This window comes from Brachyistius frenatus, unplaced genomic scaffold, assembly GCF_029030835.1.
Source record: "Brachyistius frenatus isolate BFR_SWC_R1_liver_20210118 unplaced genomic scaffold, ASM2903083v1 Contig_45, whole genome shotgun sequence".
Taxonomy (NCBI): Eukaryota; Metazoa; Chordata; class Actinopteri; family Embiotocidae; genus Brachyistius; species Brachyistius frenatus.
The window spans coordinates 41165-62058 of record NW_027210644.1 but is presented as its reverse complement, the minus strand read 5'-3'; the positions used below and the strand labels follow the sequence as shown (position 1 = coordinate 62058).

The 20894-nt window shown below is 40.7% G+C and overlaps 3 protein-coding genes across 4 annotated transcripts; 1 reads left to right on the top strand and 2 right to left on the bottom strand.

Moving 5' to 3' along the window:
• Positions 1 to 3466: 3466 nt before the first annotated feature.
• pdrg1 (p53 and DNA-damage regulated 1) lies at positions 3467 to 9019 on the bottom strand. 2 transcript variants are annotated; one of them, XM_069703185.1, is made up of 5 exons: positions 8933 to 9019; positions 7752 to 7827; positions 7440 to 7514; positions 7235 to 7315; positions 3467 to 5318 (listed from the first exon to the last, which is right to left on the bottom strand). In XM_069703185.1, exons 1-5 carry the CDS (start codon positions 9014 to 9016, stop codon positions 5236 to 5238), a joined length of 399 nt encoding a protein of 132 aa, XP_069559286.1. In that variant the 5' UTR covers positions 9017 to 9019; the 3' UTR covers positions 3467 to 5235. The 2 variants fall into 2 exon arrangements, with proteins under 2 accessions (XP_069559286.1, XP_069559287.1); XM_069703186.1 differs by lacking the exon at positions 3467 to 5318 and adding an exon at positions 5351 to 5639.
• A 1509-nt stretch (positions 9020 to 10528) lies between these two features.
• LOC138623591 (uncharacterized) lies at positions 10529 to 13947 on the bottom strand. The gene is made up of 4 exons (XM_069703184.1): positions 13727 to 13947; positions 13290 to 13374; positions 12426 to 12490; positions 10529 to 12348 (listed from the first exon to the last, which is right to left on the bottom strand). Exons 1-4 carry the CDS (start codon positions 13840 to 13842, stop codon positions 10998 to 11000), a joined length of 1617 nt encoding a protein of 538 aa, XP_069559285.1. The 5' UTR covers positions 13843 to 13947; the 3' UTR covers positions 10529 to 10997.
• Positions 13948 to 16008: 2061 nt separating this feature from the next.
• Positions 16009 to 18700, top strand: LOC138623590 (zinc finger protein 605-like). The gene is made up of 2 exons (XM_069703182.1): positions 16009 to 16245; positions 17331 to 18700. The coding sequence occupies exons 1-2, from the start codon at positions 16053 to 16055 to the stop codon at positions 18296 to 18298; spliced, it is 1161 nt and encodes a 386-aa protein (XP_069559283.1). The 5' UTR covers positions 16009 to 16052; the 3' UTR covers positions 18299 to 18700.
• The last annotated feature ends 2194 nt before the right edge of the window (positions 18701 to 20894 follow it).

Genomic DNA, 20894 nt, shown 5'->3' with positions numbered 1-20894 from the left:
TATTAGAAGATAAGATAAAATAAATGAATGATCTCTGTGGGGGCAGTTTAGTTGTTCAAACGGCTAACTGCGAGGTAAAATGTCAAATTAAGAAGTAGAATATAAGACTTAAGAACATCCACACACCAGGGTTAGTTATAAAAAAGGAGATACAGTGTGAAGTAACCTCAAAATGTGAGTGGACAGACCTGGAGTAAACTACATATAATCCATGCAACAAATATGGGACTATAAAGAAAAGACATGTATTCACAGAAAATATATTTGTACTTTGCACATAAACGATTTATGTGAACTACACAGTAAATGGATGATATCACCACCAGTGTGACAACACGTAGGGAGTGTACAAAATGCTATTTCTATCCTGTAGGCGAGTTCAGAACAAAGCAATCGACAGGACAGGCATCGGGATCCTCCTAACTGTCTGACACTTGTGTTGTTTGGGCGTAAAGTGTTGTATTACAGAGCTTATCATCCTATTTTCTTGACAGAAATGTTGTGCGTCTAACTGTGTTGGATACTGGTGAAAAGCTCAAAAGATTGGTAATAAACAAACTGAACCAGAAGGCCGTTTACAAGGGGCTCAAAGAACTAATAACAGAAGGCATTTTGTTCAGTCTGTTTTTGATTTGCATGATAACACCACCAATCGGGTTTTATCACAGGTGTCAAAGCTCTGCTAGTTGCCAAAGACATGTGAAGCACCCACGCACACAGACAAGAGGTAGACGAGAAGCATCCTGATCAATGCTTTTGTTCCCATATTCAATTCCACTATATCAGGTAACAAAAGCTACCAAGTCCTATTTTTCCCAATGAATTACCTTTGTCTTATTCGGGAAGCTCCATACGTCAGGCGAGTTCACCCACATTCCGGGGATAAAATCTGTGGAAATAGGAAGCCGTACGTTTCAGGCTGCGGATTATTGAAAATAACAAGGATACTGTTTCCAAAAAGAGAAATTGATTGAATCGTAAAAACAAAAGACCGCGACGCAACAAGGAGCAACACTTGGTGCTTGGTGACGAGGTCGTCAACACACTGACATCTGTGCCGGCAGGGTAAATAAACTAAGGAACACTGGCCGGGTGTTCCCAATTAACATGTACTTCAACAGCTGTATAATCACTTTTTATGAAGCAATGTTGGCATTCATTCAAGTCAAGAATGTGGCCACCTGGCACATGTAAGTTCAATAGTTCCTCTTTTGATCTCCACCAGCTTTGGATAAAAAAAATGACTGTTGATCATAGACTTTATATAAAACTTGATTTAGTCTCAGGGTCTGAATAGAGAAGCAAATGCGGAAGTGCAATGCTACCGAAGGCCGCTGAGGGCTAGCTCTGAAAAAAAAAAAAAAAAAGCGTCAAGTTCTTTCATTAAATACAAAGTCAATACAGATCCAACCCTTGTTGCTCGTCCAGATAATGTTCCAAAAAAACCAGATGGTGACAGTCAAATGGCAGTCCTCAAACCAATGGGTGATGTTACACTTGCAGCTGTATGATGCAGAGTTAAACTTGTCACTGACAGATAAAAGAAAAAAAGAACATGTTCTCCGCTCAAGTCAACTACACTTTGTAACCCAAGTTTAAAAAAAAAAAAATAAAAAAAAAAAAAGCATCTCTGCCCCAAACGTGAAATTTCCCTTCTATTCTTTCCAGATTTGACTGCAGTACAAATTTGAGTTTTCTGCACTCATAAACAGCCACACACCTCCAGTAAATCATTACTCAAGCTCGGCAGGCATCCCAATATGCCATGTATGGGACTGACAGCTTGAATGAGATCTGGTCCCTAGAAAGCCATAAAGCAATTGAGTCTCAGAGCAAGAACCATGGCCACACACAGACAGACAGACAGACAGACACACACACACACACACACACACACACACACACACACACACACACACACACACACACACACACACACACACACACACACACACACACACACACACACACACACACACACACACACACACACAGAGTGAAGATGCCAAGGCAAAGTCAGAACCTCTCCATGCGAGTTGTTATTTGGTCATTTTGAATTCAACAGCAGATGAATTCAAGTCCTCTCCCAAAAGCGTGACAGCTGTTGCATGTGTACATAATGCAGCTCGTTAATCACAATGTCGTGGCAATATTACTGCTTTCTAGTGCACATGCGGATGTCTAACCTGTAAACTGTGATTAATATGTCAGTATAGCTAAAGCACAATTAGAGCCCGAGATTTGGCCCCTGATGCATCTCCACTCTGCACTGTCAAATCCACTATAATTACACATAGTTTATGGATTTATTTTCTTTCCTTTCACAGGTGTATAATTTTTGCTCTTGTGGTCTAGCGGAGGCAAACAATATGGTTGTATAATCATCAGTTTAGAACATGTTGATACGCAGTTTCACAGGTGGGAGACAAACGCTCAGTGTCAATGTGTCAACTTTCTCTTAGCACCGTTGCGTGTCTTGTTTGGTATAACCATGTAACATTTGAGATGATCAGCAGGTTCTCATCCTTTGACTCATAAATTCATCACTCAGACCCGGTTTCAGCTCGGACAGCGGTGGCACGCAACCAAAGTCTGAGGAGAGACGGAACCAAAACCACCTCCACACGCACACACACACACACACACACACACACACACACACACACACACACACACACACACACACTCTCTCTCTCACACACTGTGACTGGCATCGCCTCTCCCTTAGCCTCAGGCTATTCATGTCTTCTCGTGCTCAATGGCATGTCAGACAGCGGAATCAAACCGCAGTATCCCTATTTATTAAGTTCACACCACCTCAGGACAGCTCACTGGCTGTTTATCGCTCAGATTGTGACTAAGGATGTATTGTATGTCTCAACTGAGGGGAAAAAAAAAAAAAAGACAAAAAAAAGACAAAAATGTTTTTTTTAAAAGTACAGCTGTACAAAACATGCAAATCAGCCAAAAATAATAATATTTAAATACATTTGTTTAAAGGCTGGGTGGAAAGTAAAAAAAAGAAAGAAAAAGAGTTCAAAACACAGGCGTATAAAACTTACTACACGGTGACACCATAATCTTAAATAACACTGAATGAATTTACAAACAACAATTATTTCAAGTACTCCTTGAAGCGATAATCGTGGCATATTTTAATGAGAGGGAAGGCTGTGGAGGTAGACAGTGAATACAGTGTGGATGCCTGCACTGCCATCTTCTGACTAAGAAAAGCAACCAAACAACCAAAATGTTCTGTTACAGCAAGTGCCAACACATTACATGTTGAGCCATGATGGATAGATTGCATACAAGCCCCAGAATAAAGACAATTACAAACCTGGTCGATGTAGACAAAACTTTGAATCTAAAGTAAAGTCTGATTCATAACATCCACAAATACACAATCAAAGACGCACTGAGCACATCAGTCCTGTTACCCCCCCACCCCTCCCCCCCCCCTCCAGCTTGTCACCACGTCCACAAGGTGGTGCTCTCATCAAATAAATTAGGCAACCCTCCTCAGTGGGTGTGCTGGCTCTGCTACAACTACAGCTAATTCATGACATTAATTTAATAACCGTTAAGGTTAATTAACCTTAATTTAATACATTATAACTTGGTTTAATCTGTATTTAAAAAATACACAGATGCTTTAATTTCAGATTTTTTTAATTTTTTTAATCTCTGCTGTCTAAAATCACCGATTATCTCGATAACAGAAAAGTCGTTAGGTGTGACCCTAAGACTTAGCCGACAAACATCCAGGACTTGTGGGAAATTGTGTTTCCTAAAGGCAGCTAAAAAAAAACGTGAACACTGAATAAACAATAACATTTGATTGTTCATTTGAACAGTTCTCTCTTAGTCGGAACATTGAACCGCCAAAGTTAATGCTGGCACTGTAAACACGTTGCCATTATTTTAAAAATAAATCCAGGTAATTCGGTGACAATGTTACCACAACCGATAGAAACGAGCATTGGAGCTTGGCGAATAGTCTAATAACCTGTAGTTTTACTTGAACAAATTACTGCAGATACCCTGAAATTTCGGAAATATGCATGTTTGGTTTACACGCTCGCTGGCAGCGTGGCTTGCACCGAGAGATCTATTCCACTGCCAAGGTTGAGGCCAGCGGCTAAAGCACATCCACAGCACCAGCTAACAGTCCAAAACACATCATCAGCAATACTTTGTATACACAGCTGTGTTCACACTCTTTTTTCAGAGGCAGGTTAACCCTGCTTCTTCTTAGATGCTGTTTTAAAGAAGCTTATAAGGATGGCTAAAACGTATTGGGAGTCGGAGTGGCAAAGATAACGAGTGTACCGAAGTATGACATTCATTTATCTGCCGTTATACCTTTAGACATGTCTGTTGCATGTTTACACTACCGTTAATATCTCAGGGGATGTAAGACAAACGTGACCATCTTATCCACCACTCTATGTCCTGTATGTAAACGTTGAAGTCTTTATGTGGTTGTTCTACTTAACTCTATTCTGCTTGTTGAATTCTGTATTTTAAATAAATCAATTGAAATCTGGCATTGTTGTACATCAATGATCACTAGCAGAAATATTGTATTCCTGTAAGATTTTTGTTTTTAATCAATTCCGTGAAGCACCTTTTTTTTTTTTTCAGAGTACACCCTTGTAGAAATCGTTTTTTAGGGTCAGGTTCACACTTTCTTAAGTCGGTCGTAAAACAACAGACAGATGCCTACATGGACACTGAAACAGGTTCAGCTTGCTACAGTTATTCCTTCTATTCATAAAAGACACGTTTCTAATGTTTCATTTAAGTGATGGGGGACAAAACAGACTACTGATGTACAAATGTATTGAGAAGCTAAGGTGAGGCTACAGCCATCTCTGAAAAATAAAGTGAGTATCCTCCAAAGGTATAGAGTAAAATGTCCTCCTTTTGTTTCTGCGCTGAACTGCAGTGAAGGGATAGTAACCAAACAAGGGCATTTTAAACTTAAAAAGATTAAAACTCTGGGAGGAATCCTTTAGATTTGTCAAACTCGGACTGCTGGAGCCTCATACTGACTTGAGGTAAACTCTGAATACAATTTTAAATGGAATGATTACCGCGTCCTCCCATCAGTACATTGAAAATGCATTAAGAGGGCAGTTGAACAGGGGAAGGATTACGCCAAGCAAAATCGGACTATTGTTTGCAGACAGACTTTGAACAATCACCAAACAACTTTTTTAGGATTTAATGTCATCTCTTCAAAAGGCTGTTAATAGCTTTGATTTCATCAGTGGACAGTGGAGAAAGATTGTAGCCTCTCAGCTCGGGTTTTCCTGCAAAAGAACAGAAAGACAACACGTCATGGGCACTTTTCACAGAACATCACGGATGATATTTCACTATCATGAAAGCAGATAGTAGCAACTGAAAAGTTGCAACTCACATTGGCTGCTATAATGACTACGGGATTCTCCCATAATGAACATGAAGGATTTCTCAGGAGATTTAAGAGTTTGACAACACTTCAGCATCAATCGGACGTTTATTAGGAAAATGTTTGCTTTCAGGATAAACATGGAGACCAAACATTTATCCCATGAAGACTTGCAGAGCTTTTGCAGACGTGATGACGGTGTTTTTCCTTGCTTTCAGGGCTCAAAAATGAAAGGTCAAAAAAATGGTCGAAGTGGCACAAATGTTAAGTTCAGAATGAATCCAAAGCAAAAAGCCTGATGACTCCTTCCATTTATTAAAAACCTCCTATCTAGATTCATTAGCATTTCCAGACCTTACACAAGTGGAATCTGCCAGAATTAGCAATATAATAAAGGCTTATCTCAGCAATACAATTGCAATTTTTTTTTTGTAAAGGGCTGGATTAATACCAGAAACACAACAATAGCATGTGGTCCAGTTCAGCAGCACCAATATGTACAGCCTTACAATTAGCTCAAGCTTTCAGAATATACTACTATTAGGGCTAAATTACAGTAAAATTACTTTACACCATGACTACCTGGGATCAAAGAAAACAAATAGAGAGTGTTGGACTCTCCAAATGAACTAAGACCGAATACGCGAAAATCACATAAATATATATTTTTTTTTTAAAAGCAGGCCTGTTGTTGACAGTTGACTGTAAAGTACTAGATTTGTATATAAACCCATTTTAGGCCCATTAGAGCAAAAGAAGTGCAGGACCGGCATTAGACTGACCTCCTTGATATGAGGAAGTGGAAGCCTAGACATGGCCGTTTTACATGTAGATACATATTCACTGATGTATTTACTGTATGTATACAAAGATAAATACTCTTCAGTCAATACAGATGGCTGAGACCATTAAAAGCTAACAATAGGACATAGACCTCAAAACAACTTTATTCTGAACATGGCCCACCAGTTGCAGCATAATCACTGAAACACTGATGAAAATAATGCAAGTCAGAAAAAGTGAGACTTCTTCATACCCATTCCCAAAGCCAATGAAAAGTAGAAGGGACCCACAAGCGTGGTCAGGAAAAAAAGGATGTATAATCTTGTGACTTTTCAACAGGGTTCGCTGGGTTAACGATTCACCAGCTTATTCCGGAGTGATGCATGAGGAGCCCAAGAGGGTTTTAAACTGAACGTCTCCGTTTGAAGTTTACAACGGGACTCAGTAGAGCACTCGGTGTGGCGATGTTTCTGTTTGTTTTTGTTTGTTTTTATGAACCATCAAGTACATTTTCTATGAAGCTAAGAAAAAGTGACACTTGCCGTTTTGACCAATGAAAGGTACAACTCGTCTACTGAACCAGTAGTATCTTTTGAAATCTATTTTTGTGTCAGTATGACTTCTACTGGAGTGCCTGTAATAAACATTAGTGTTATAATGTTATAACACTTTATATAAAGGAAGACATCCGTATTGGCTGGTTTTTACATAATTGCACCGTGTTATTATATTTTCATTAATAAAAAAAAGGTGCGACTCCTGCATTTTGCAATCACTACTGTAATATGTAATAATTTATAACAAAGTGTGGGGAAATTTGGGACATATTGTGTTCAAGTTGTTAATGACAAAGTATGTGTGTTGTTACATAATGAAGTGAAAGTTGTTTTTTTTACATTTTGTTGAGTTATTGAATGATGCATTGTTATTACAACACATCAATGACATTTCCCCATGTCAAACTAATGATTAAAATTAGCACATAAAAAAATGGCCAACTGAAATGTATTACAGTCAGAACACTCTCCGTACCTTGGATCTCATTGAGACCATTGACTTTTGCTTTCAGCCCTTTGCGAAGGTCATTTATCTCCTTATCCAGCTGTTCCTGGTCTACGGATGGAAAAACAAAGATTGAAAAAGTTTAGGATGATGTGCAAAACAAATCTATTATTATTCAAAGTTATAGCAGAAAGCTATCCAATGCATTCAGCTTTTATTATCTGGAAATCTTTACCTTTCTGAATCATCTCTCTTGTCTTGGAATTGGGAAATTTGATGAACATGTTCCCAAAGCAAACCTTCACTTTCTCTGCAAATGTCAGCAGTGTTAAATATCAATTGAAGTACAGTGACATCTACACACACCACACACACACACACACACACACACACACACACACACACACACACACACACACACATAGAGACAGTAACGTGTCATTTCCACTGGGACATTTCTGCAATCAGTTTTAATAAACAAAGCTATGAGTGTCCACTGACTTCCTCTCTCTTTTGTGGCAACACGCTGCCATGAAGGTTCACTCACCTGAATCTGACATTTCATGTTTCAGTGCATTCAGAGCCTCCCTGTTCTTGTTTCTCTTTGTGTCCAAGTCCACGATCTGGAATAATAACAGACAACCTTAGTTCATGACATCATACAGCAGGCGATGCTGCAAAATCCATTAACTAGCTCATTATGTAATTTAAAAAAGCAAGCCAAAGTTAATATACATTTTAACAGCTACATATTGTAGTTGAATGTGTATAAAGTAAATATGAAATTACACACATATATACATATATATATACATATATAAAGAGATAAAGATAAAGCCTTAATGCAGTCTGAAATCTACTTTCAAATTGGTCACACCTTTATTCTGTTTGTGAAAATTCAGCAAAGGGACATTTCACTGTTTTCTTTACAGACTATCTCACGCAGGCTAAACATTCTTCATAACAGTTTCTGATGAGTGAAACATTTATTGTACTCGTGAAAATAAATTACAAAAGTTACATTTCATTGCTTTTTACCACATCTAGACCAATTGGACCCGGTCCAGATATAAAACCACTGTATCGAGACTGATAAAAAGCTGGATTAAATGAATTCAGAACGAGTTGAGATACTGTAAAAAAACAAAATTAAAAAAATGTTTCTGATTCACAAGGATCAACTAGTTCAGGTTTGACCTGTCAAAGCTGAGTGGTCACGGATCTGGACCAGGTCCAATACGGTCTAGAAACAAAGACACGACATGTCCCTTTGCTACATTTTCACAAATAGAGCATCCCGGCCAGAGTTAAGAGTTTATCTAAAACATCAAACATCCTTTTACCGCAATAAGAGCTTTAAAAAAATTTTTTTTAAATTAAATTAAAAAAAAAATCCGTCTCTCAAGAGCTGAAAGTAAAGTTTGTTCCCTGCGTGTTTCTGTTGTTGGGCTATCTGTGTGTTCCGGCATTTTACAGCCCTACTAGTATTAACAAAGAGTTGCAAGTCTATAAAGATCACATCAAAAACTTTCAATTTAAAATATAGGTTCGTCATAATACGCTGACTGACAGCCACAAGCTCACAATTTAGCTGGCCGGCTTAGCTGGTAGCGCTCGAAGTTATTTACAGTCCTGGCAGCAAACAGCTGTGCATGTCAAAGTCTTTCCTCGTGGCCGCGCTCTGCATATTATTAACAATTTATTCGTACCTACTACGTATTCAACTACCTGTTGTTTAGTAGTGAGAACATCCTCAGCTGCCTCCTCGACTTCTGTTAAATACTCCAAAGCACGCTGGGATTCCGCGTCCATTTTTTTTTTTTTTGGCTGTGTCGCCACAAAAATACGTCCGGTGTGAAACAGCAAATGAGAACCAAAAAGGACCGCCAGGGGACATTTTCTGTCTCTTCCAACCACCCACTTTACATGATTTAGGCTAAGTTTTTTTTTTTTTTTTTTTTTTTAGAAAAGTACAACTAATACATCGGTAAAATTAAAGCATATGTCTAGTTTATTTATTAAGCAGTTTGTTAATCTGCTGGCCTGTCAATTGTGGCAATGTCTCATATTGGACATTATCAGGATTTTTCAACCTAACTAGAGTCTGTATGTGTATTTCTGTGTCAGCTTAGCAAAATGCCCTCAAGCTCAGGCTCTGTAAGGTTCTATGGGGACTAAGAGTGTAAAACAGTAGTCAAGTTGTGCCACTAAACTTACAGTGGAATGACATCCAGGCTTTAAATTGGCCATTGAAGGACATTATTATAAGTTTTTTTTTATTAGCTCTGAGGCTGTTGCTTTTATGTTTTTGGTTCTTATTTCTCTGGAACATCATCATGGTGGCAGGCGGCACAGTGGTGCAGTGGTTAGCATTGTCCCCTCACAGCAAAAAGGTTCGGGGTTTGAATCCGGGCCTTGGCCTCTCTGGGGAGTTTGCATGTTCTCCCTGTGCCTGTGTGGGTTCTCTCCGGGTACTCCGGCTTCCTCCCACCATCCAAAGACATGCGTCTCAGGTTAATTGGTGGTTCTACAAATTAGCCTTAGGTGTGAATGGTCTTTGTTTCCGTCTGTCTCTATGTGGCCCTGTGATGGACTGGCGACCTGTCCAGGGTGTACCCTGCCTTTGCCCTAAGTGAGCTGGGATAGGCTCCAGTGACCCTGTTCAGGATAAAATAGGTAATGGATGGATCATCGTGGTTGAATTGTCTTGCAGGATGCATGAGGTTTTCCTCCAGGAAATTCATTCTCTCCCTTCTCCGAACTAACCTTTCAGCCAGGTCCTGTTGCAGGGTAACTCGATCTCTATGAATAGCATACACTTGAGCAAAACTTGAGAGCAAAATATTGATAGTTTTAATGTCCAGGCCTAGGCTGGATGTGTTATAAAATGCAAACCAACAACATTGTTCACGGCAAATTCAGTGAAGTGGCCACCGAGTAATACTATTGAAATGGATGAAGCATTTGTTGTATTTCATTTCTGATGTATCAAATTTGGCAGAGCTGCCGTTGCATTTTTAGAATGGGTTCAGTAATATTAGTGTTTGCTGACTCATTACCATAAAGCTCTCTATTTTACTATTTTCAGCAGTAGCACTTTTTTGTTCCATTTTTCAAGACTTCTGGTGATGTGGATGTAAAGAATTTCCTCATTTCAACATTCTCCTAAGTTTCTCTTACCCATGCAGTCCAAGACTGCTCATGTCAACCTTAGAAGCGAAGAAGCTGTCACTGACTGAATTGTTTTGTTTTCATCTTTGTTCGTTTTCCAGGCAAAAATAGCCTATGCCTTATTGATCTGAAGAATGACACTTTTCAATTAAAAATGTTTGGTATCCTTTAATAACTTTTTGTGACTATTTATATATTTGTTTTGAGAGACGTTGTAGTGTTGGGTACTTCATTTACCTAACAGTGTTGAAAGGTCATTCGTACAAACATATACAAAATCTATTGTGTTGAAAAAGGCTTACAGGATTATTTTAATGAAACAAAAATGTCATATATAAATCCGCAGGCTCTTTATGTATGATCAATCATGTAAACATCCACTGGGGCATTAGCTTATTTGACTGCAATTACAGTATTGGAGTCAACATAATCATGTGACAATCAAAAGAACAAAAAATCAGGCAAATAATACACAGTACATATAATAGTAATACATGAACAAGCTTGCTGTACTTGTTGTAAACCCATTCAAATAAAGAAGAATGACTGAAAATGTTCATTCATAAACAATAGTGAATATAGTTATGGCATTCAGAATACAAATACAGCAGTTAACTTGCTGTTATGTAATAAATTCAACCTGTTTCGGTCTGCTTGGCCTCCTTATAGGAGAATATTTTGACCCAGGTAAATTGTCCATTATTGCAGTGACAGCATCTGGTTTTATTTCCCGTTCCTTAAACTCAGCTGCTCTCATCCTCTCAGCTCCTCCTTTTCTACACTCAGAGCCACTCCGTCTTTTCTCTGATCCATTCTGTTGTCTTTCTACTCCACCTCTCCTCTGCTCTGAGCCACTCCTTCTCCTAAACCCTCCTGTCCTATAGTCTAACACATCCCCCTTCCCAGTGAGGTCACTAGAATCCCAGGCAGTAGGCAGGTAGGAGTGAGGCCTAGTAGTAGTAGTAGTTGTAGTAGTAGTAGCACCTTGGACGGGGTTGCGGATGTTTCCTGAAGCTTGCATTCTCTTCAGGTGGTTGTTGGTCCTCACGGGGCTGCTGAACCTCTGAACCCGGGAGCCCCTGTCTGTAGAATGCACCCGGCTCTCGCTGTAGCTCCTTTTGGGGTGCGACACAGGCGCCCTGCTGCACTCCAGCATGGAACTCAGTCTGGACTGAGCAGCGTGAGAGGAGCGGCAGCACGACGCGCTAAACGCGGAGTAGCGTATCTGGCAGAGAGTGCAGGTGCAGCCGGAGAGCAGGGTGGAGTGACTGGCCAGGGGGGAGAGGATGGTAATGGGGAAGGCACGCTGACTCTGGAGGATGCACTTGGGAGAGCTTAGGCGTGATGAGGCAGCAGCCGGTGACCTGTGACAGCTGGATATAATTTCTGACACCTCGGTCTTCCCACTCTCCTCCTGGACAGTCTGGATCTGACGCCACTCCAGCTGCAGCAACCTCTCCAGGTACCTTTCCAAAGGGCCTACAGGCCTGGGCCGAGGGGCCCCCTGGCCCTCCATGTTATAGAAAACAGCCAGCTGACTCAGGCTCCATGAATTAAAAGGTGGAGGGAGGAAGTCTGGGAAGTCAAAACCACCATGGCCATGTCTTCCAGTACTGTGACTGCGAGAGGAGCAATTTTCAGCTTCAATGACCTCTGGCCTGAGCTCGAGCTGCGGAGGAACATGACCAGAGGGCGACGCAGAAAGTTTCTCTGACTCCGACAAGTCAGTGTCATCATCATCCTCCTCTCCGAGACCTCCAACCTCTGGCTCCGGTGAGTGTCTCTCTGGTAGATCAGTGATTGCATCAGACATGTGGTGGCAGGGGAAGGCTGCTGTGTGTCTGCTCCTTCTGAGACCTGTGTGCTTGTGTTCTCTGTGGCCGCAGCGCTGAGCAGCCAGCTGCCCCTTCGGCTCCATCCTGTCCGCTGCAGGGGACACCGGGTGAGACTTTGAGTCTGAGGTTCCCTGAGCGCTGTGGGGAAAAGTAAATGTTATTATTTTAGCACCCAGGCAGAACAGAATAAGACTAAATCTGCACAATAATCTCACCTGTGTTGATTATTGGATTTGGTCAAGGAGGTGTTAGGCCTGTGCTTTCTTCTTTGCTGCAGCCTCTGAGATTACAGACAGGTTACTGTTATCATACATTACATTGTTCTCTTATCACTGATACATGTACATTATATGGCTGAAACTAATGCTGATTTACACTATTAATCTTTTTTGACAATTTGCATCACCGTGTAAGTCAAAAAGCAATTTAAGAAAACATCTTCACCAATTTGACAATACCAGCACAATATTAAGAAAACAAACAAATGTGCAATTACAGAAAACACAACCAAATACAGATGTGTGTGTAGTTTGTTTCTGCATTTGGTTGTGTTTCCTTTATTTGAAGCATTTTTTTTCTCATCAAACTGCAGAGGTTTTCTTGGTTTGCTTGTGTTTTCTTTTTTTTTTTCAAAATACAATGTTTTAATTTCAGGGCAACCATAAAATTGTCCTGCCAATCACCTTATTGATTAAAAAATAGTCAATTTGAAATTTCATCCAGGCAGTAAATTGAGTGAGGGTTTGTTGAAGTAGCAAGGTTGATAAGTTGTCAGTTGTTTTTGGACTGAACGTCTGTTAAATATCCTACTTCAAGCTGATTCCACAGCTCTCTGTAGGGCATGCATGTCTAAACATATAGAAAATCGTGATATCTCTGAGGAAACATTCAAAACTTAAAAGGTATAGTTTTAAAAGAAGCAAAACCAGCAAATCCAAATAAATGAGAAGCTGAAATCTGAAACTTTTGGCCATTTATGCTTAAAAAAAAAAAAAAATCATTAATGAAACTAGTTGCAGATCATTTTCCAGTCGGATGGATTTCATCGACACATCGTCTAAGTCTTACTCCTCACTTACTTTCTCCTCATTATTGTCCTGACTTGGGAACGTGTCCTGCGGCGGCAGAGACTTCCTTTGTGACTGCCGCCTTCCCATTTTGTTGCTTGAGAAAAATATATTGAAAAAAAATTAAATATTAAACACATTCATTGACCCAGATAAAACTGTCTGAGAAAAAAAAATAGATATAGGCATTTAGAGACAATAACAAAAGCGGCTGTTTGCAGGACGGACATGGCGGTATTTGTAATGTGTTTACGCATACAGTGAGCGCTCATAGATCAAAGTGCAGTCACACACCATCAACCAGCGTCTCCGCGCCGCCACTGATGCCCCATTAACGTCTACCAAATAAACAGCACCTCCGTCTCCACCGTCTATTACTGTTTAATAATAATAATAATAATAATAATAATAATAATAATAATAATAATAATAATAATATCTGACGCTACCTGGCCACATTAGGCCTATTGTTGCTCCACGAAGCCTTCTTCTTCCATTCCCTCTCTCTGATGGAGACCCTCTCCAGACACGGTTGTGTCACTCGCTCCTGCAGAATGGTGCCCATCCCAGTTTACAGCGAGCACCAATGAAATTGGCGAGTGGGTTGTTCACGCGAAAAACGATGGTGTGATCATAATGAGAGGATGGCCAAAATGCACAAAATGCACCCCTTTTTTTTTTTAAATTAATTAATTAATTAATTTTTTTATTGTACGTGATGAACGATTCAGCTGTCGTCCAGCAGAGCGCAGCACAGCTTCGTCCTGTTCATCTGGGAATGATAAACTGCCACAACGTCGGTATGTAAATTAACCCACACACCGTTTTAGTCACAACCTCGATCTGAAACTGAAATTTAACATTTAGCCTGGTGTTTTCTCAAACCCCTCTTTTGTCTGACTATTGTTTTGTTTTTTTTTTTTATTTTTTAAACATTTGGATTTATAATATTGCTGGCTATGTAACCAGGCTGTCAAAGAGTCACAGCTTTGTTCAACCTTGTATTTCTTTAACTCTCGGTTGGCTAAAAATGACCTAATGCGTTTCTTTTCAAATAAAATAGCAACTCAGGGAAAAAGTGTATCCTTCCCGCAGCTGTCCCAGATTTATCTTCAACTGGCAAATGTCAACAACTGCTGTATCTAGACTAATTCAAAACACATGGGTGTGCAAAGAAAGGCTATAACATTGTTGCGACAGAACTTTCTCTTTATGGTGTACTTTCCCAAATACCAACCGGCAGGGTTGCGCACTTTTGGAGTGAGACCTGTTTTAGACTCTGCCCAAACTAATCACACCACATAGAGGGAGCCTCAAAGCCCCTCCTTTATGAAAAATCAGATGTTAAACGGATACCTGTCTGGAGGACAAAGACAGCTATCAGCTGGCACATTACAGCAATATCGGCCCATAAGCATAAAAGAGAGTACAAATATTGCAGTTTGTGTTGTGTGCCTGTAGTTGATGGAGGTGCACTCACAGACCTCTTCAAAATCACCCTTCATGCAGGTCTCATTCACGCTGATCTAAAATTTCACATCTGCAGTATAGGCCTACTTACCTACCATAACTCCTTTGCTTGAGCATTAAACATCTCTGTGTGTCAGTTTCTGGTAGACAAAACTCAATTTTAGGAATTACGCATGCATAAAAGAGGACCATTTTAATTAGCTTATGTTATTTGATCAAATAATTCACATTTTAAAGTGCTACGGCCCCAATGCACTTAATGCAGTTGTATGTCTTCTATGGCTCAGAGCCATGACCAATAACCATGAAGGGAGCTTTTTAAATAATCTAGCAAAAATAACCCTGATGTCGCTTTCAAAAGTGCATGGTGGAATCTGATGTTTCTGGCTTAAAGATATTTTGGCCCTGGCTGTTTCTTTAAATCGGTCTCTTGTTGCCCATCTGGAATAGGCTACAGCACAGCAATGCTAAATTGCTGGAGTGTCCCTTTAAATCATGGACAATAGATAATGAGTGTTTGAACCTGGAGCTTTTGAGGCACTTGGTGGTCTGGGGCCCTTTTTCAGTATTGACACAAACTGGTTGCTGTTTTATTTTTTTTTGTGTGTGCAATTCAACTGTTGATATATTTCTTTCTCTATCAAAGTCATCTCCAGGTTATCATTCCTAAGTAAAAGGAAATAGAAGGAAATAGAACTAAGACAAAATAGGCTGTAAGACACACAATAGAGTTGGACTTGGAAGAAGAACAGAAGGCAGCAGGAAAGAGCGAACAATAACAAATAGGTTGAGAATAGGTCATAGCGAACTGAACAGCACAATATAATTGGAAAGCACTAAACAGGACTTTGTGAACATGACCAACTAACAGAAACTGTAGAACACGTGATGGTTAATTGTGGGAGGTAGCCTATGTGGCACAGAGGAATGACTTGATGAATGAGTTGAGAAGATTAAGTAGGACTGGAACAGGGTTGAAAGGCATTCTTAAGTGTGGGGACAAGGCGGAAGATGTTTGGTCGGCTTCCTGGTGAGGACTGATACACATAGTCTAACAGGCTGGGAGCCGTAGGAAGTAACTAGAATCAGAAGATGGCAGTACGCACTACTATCCATAATGTTGCACAGATTATGGATGCAAGCTTCCCTTAAAACCCAAAGATGTAGAAGAAGAAGAAGAAGAAGAAGAAGAAGAAGAAGAAGAAGATCAACCGAACAGAAGAGGGCAGCAACTCCCCGCTTCCGCATCTGATCTGCCAGAGAAGAAGAAGTGACCACCGTCGGTTTGTTTTCTTTTCGCACAAAATGTCTAAGTTACATCAGCTAAAACTATTTGTCAATGAGCGACTCACAGCGGCAGCAGAGGAAATCTTCGGCGCTGTGGAAAGAACCATCTTAGAGTTTCAAAGTGACATTTATGGGTCAACGGAGGATGTGAAATACAGCGAGCTGCTAACGCTAGCGGAGGCTCTGAAACGGGAGGAGGTGTTCACACAAGGTTGGTGATCAGCCGCTTTATTTAGGCGACGAGACCCGTACATTCACGATGGTTCCGGTCTCTCGAGGTCTCGGCACGCATCCGGGCAACACACACCCGGTTTCCCCCCCCCCCCGTAAAATAAAACCTCGATTCAAAACAAGCAGCTGTGTTACAGATCTGTAAGTGACAACCGGCACATGCGGATTTATCATCTCAACCGTGAACCTAATGTTCAGCTGAGAGCGCACTTTCGATCGTTAAATCGCTTCAGAAAGTCGAGGGGTCGTGGAGCAACGAGCCGGGTCGATGCGTAAAGTGACGTTCGCGGTTTTTTTTTCCCGGAGGGGCAGAGCGCGTCTCTGTCAAGACCTCTGAAGGCGCAAACCGGGCGAGTTTTCTTTGACGTCTGCGTGGTTGTTAACCATACTTGCCCCCCCCCCTCCCCCTTCCTGTGACTTCCCTCTGTGCGCCAAATGACACGCAATTTGATGTAGCTCGAGTTTCAGGTCATGGTGAAATTGCGCAGGTACCGGTGGTCAATAAAAGTGCGTAACTTCTGTCTGCTCAGTGGACATCCCGCTGCCGCGCGCAACGGGGTGCAGTGTCCGATTCATGTTCTTTATTTGGGTACAGGGACTGTCTATGTGATAGAAACTAGTACTTTTATTATCCTGGATATGTATTTTTGTTGTTGTTTGAAAGCAGGTTTGTTTGTTGCCGTTTTCATGCTCGGCAAAAAAAAACAACTAAGTTTTGTGCTGGAGATGAGAGGATGGTGAGTTTTACTCATTCAAGAGTCAAAACATCACCATGATCGCTTCAAATGAAACGAAATGTAAATCTTATTTTTGCATGTAAATTCTAAACAAAGCAATTATTTGCCTTGCTTTATCTAATTTCTTCAATGATAACATTTGCAGAGATGTTTATAAGTTGTATTATAACCTTAAGTAAAGTTATAAGTAAAAAAAACAAAAAACAAATCTAAATATAGCATATGTGCAGAATAGAAAGAGTATTGTCTCGTGTTGCAGTATGACACATCTTGCCATGTGTATTAGTGATGTTTGTCATCCACATATTCTTTCCCACCGTGTCCACAGCCTCCCCAGTGCCCAGTGTCTCCATCCAGCCTTCATGCACAGAGGACAGGCAGGTAGGGGTGAAGCTGCACACACCGAGACCAGAATTTCTGGAGAAAAAGGAGCACTGGCCGAGCGGAGACAAAGGGAGACTGCAGGACCTGTTTCAAGGAGAAGCCTTTGCTTTTGTCAAGTCTGAGCAGAGGACAGAGTCTTGTTGTCAGAGCCAAACTGTGGCCGGCACAGAGGGAGAGCTTCTTCTACCCCACACGTCAACAGAGTGGAAGAAAACTGAAGAGGAAATGGATGGATACGGAGGGTTCGATTTCTGCCAGCCAATCTCCTCTGATAGTGGGGCTGAAAATGATACCGGTGATGCCGAATGGATGAAGAGCAGTGGATTAAACTCGTGCTCGACGGCGGCGAAGGCAAATGCAAGTGTGAAGCAAAGACAGGACGGTCCCATCTTAAACACTCAGCCAAGGACAAATGAGAAACCTTTTTGCTGTAAGCTATGTGGAAAAGCTTTCCACCGCAGGTATTCGTTAACGATACATCTTAAAACACACGCAAACAATACGCCCGCTATCCGTCCTTCAAATCATGCAGTATCTGCAGAGATTGGGCCTCAACTCTTAGAGACATATAAGGAGGACAATCTGTGTCACATCTGCGGCAAAACTTTTACCACGAGGACCCATTTAAAAAGGCACATGCTGATCCACACAGGACAGAAGCCACACTGTTGTAAAGAATGTGGCAGGAGATTTGCACGAGGTGAGTCTCTGAGAATACACATGAGGATCCACACAGTGGAGACGCCGTACACATGCGAAGTGTGCAAGAAAGGATTCAGACAGAGGAGCAACCTGATAAGTCACATGAGAATGCACACAGGAGAGAAACCTTATCGCTGCGGCATCTGCTCCAGACCTTTTGCATACAAGAAGGACATGATGAGACACACGCAAGTCCACACGAAGACGTGAAAACCACTGTGTGGTCTTGTACACAGTTTAAATGGAGCTACATTAGATCTTGATCTCAAATATTTTTAGAGTTCACTTTGTAGTGATCGATTCTCATTTCACAATAAATCAACTAGTTCTGTTAACTGTAGGTTTTACAAATTTTACCATGAGCGCATTGATACAAATCCCACAAAAAGTCACGATGGGGGATTTTTTTTTTTTTTGGGGATCAATTTTTGAATTTCCATATGACTGACCAACAGGAAACAGTTTTTTTAAATTTTTGATCTAGTCCTGTTAAAACACATTGCCAGCTAAGGGAAACCAGGTAGGCAGGTAGTACAGAAAGGAAAGAGGGGGTGACACTTGGTGCACATTACTCATTTAATTGCAATAAAGGCTGTGACGGGTGGAGCCGTGGCTGGATGTGGTTACTGCTCCAAATTTGGCTGCTGCTGCTGCTCTGGCTCAATCTACATGGATTTTTCCAGTTGCCGAAACACCACAGGAATTCGGGAATAACCCTCTGAACCCCAAGCAGTGTCTGGGCGTCTTTTGCTTCTGTTAAAATGTTTTGCTTGTTTGCTCTATTTTGTTGGTAACTGTGGGCTCTTAAAGTTTCAGTGCATCAGCGTGTCCTGCATTTCCATGGGAACATCACCACTATGACTTGAAATCGTGAGAACTCAAAAATATCTTTGAAGCAGTGCTACCAAGTGAAATTGTCATACATTATAAAAACATTATTTAAAAAAAACAGTAAGTTGAGCATTTATTCCACAAAAGAGGTGCTTCACAAGATGTACATATTAAACTATTGACAGTTTTACAACCTCTACCAACCTCTATTTGTTCTCCCCTCTGTGCTCCAGCCTGCACTTAAGTCGTCATGACTTCATGACTGTTGGTCTCAGGCGAGTTATTCAACGCATCCCTGTTGCCCTGAGGAGCGCAACTGGAAAGCCTTTTTTTTTTTTTTTTGGGGGGGGGGGGGGGGGGGTTAAATGACACATATAGAATAAAGTGATTCCCCTTAAATAAATATTATTTCACACTTGGACCGGCAAAATTTTAAAACTGAATAACTGAAACAAAACTAATTTCCATGACATTTTTAAGACAACCACCTTTCAAACCTTTTCAGTACACAACTGCATACGACCGCTAAATGTAGTAACTGTTACATTCATTAAAAACGAATGTGTTACAGCCAGAACTGTAACAATCACAGTGACAACTCAGCCACTCAGTCATTATCACAGCCAATAGCCTCAACACAGTCTCAATCAGCCCCCGCAGCAGTCAGCGGGAGAACTGGTGAACCAGCTCCTTTAGTTTTCTGTCTAAATGCAAATAACGAGACTTGTGCCTGAGCAGTCACAGCTGAGGGTGCAGTACAATCCGGCTTTAGTCCCATCCAGCGGCAGACTACCGTCATGCATAAAAATGCAGAAGTTGTTGCAAGTAACGCAAAATGTATTGCGAGGAAATGCAAAAATTGGTCCAGAAAAAAAACCTTTTGAGTTTTCCATAGCAACCAGCATCTCATGCAACATCAGACAACAGCCCAGGATTATTACTCGAGAGGGGGAATTATGTGGCGGCAGTAATGTCCAGGTAGGTCAAGTATATACGACATAATTACACAACTATGATAGAATAGGAAGGAACTGAATTAAATAAGCTTAAAAAAAAAAAGACCACATATTATTGTTAAGTTTATAAATAAGGGTCAGTTATAATACAGGCCTCATACTGTATATTATTCTGCATGTTCAGAGTCTAGTTTGGGAAATAAAGGGAAAGCTGACAGCTGTGCTTTTTTTGTTTGTTATCATTTAAAAGCAATGTCCTTCACAGTTCAAAGTGAGGCTGTCTCAGCTGCATGTGCGTGTTAAAATAAACTCCCACACCCTCCCGATGGCACACGGAACAAGTTCTCTGTTCCCTTTTCCAAAACCGATGATCCGACTTTCACACACACACTTCATTCGTGGCCAGCTGTGGAAGTGAGAGGAGCAGGGCAGGGAGACAAAATGAAAAATGAAAAAAAAAAAAAAAAAGTTTTGTTTGTGGCACTTTTAACGCACGACACTGGCAATGCCTCACCGGAGAGATTGTCTAAAAATATGCACCATTACCCATGTTTTTAAAAGAATAGTTTTTTGTACATGATTTCCTGTGAGCTGACGTGGGATACATTTTCAGATGTCCCAAGGCCTGCACACTGAAAAAGTCACTTTAAACACTCGCAAATATAAACTATTATAATATGCAAAACATAACTATTAAGGAAAGCAAAGTGATTCTATAGATAAGAACTTGCATAAACTGCGGGAATTGCTGTAAATTTACAGTTTAACTTCGAGCTACAAAATGACGACAAAGATGCAAAATGACTTTTTGCAGCCTCTCATATCCTACCGTTATAATGCTTTTCGCACACTCCGCTTGATCAAAACGAAATTTGAAGCGAGTACTAAAAACTAACTCGTAGAAGTTGGCCACTGAGAGTCTGTCTTGTTAATATTGTTGAAGGAGTTATTCCCCGGTTGAAATAATCATCTTGTACTGTATTTCTTTTGAAGGATAGTCTTTGTATGTCTTTGTTTTT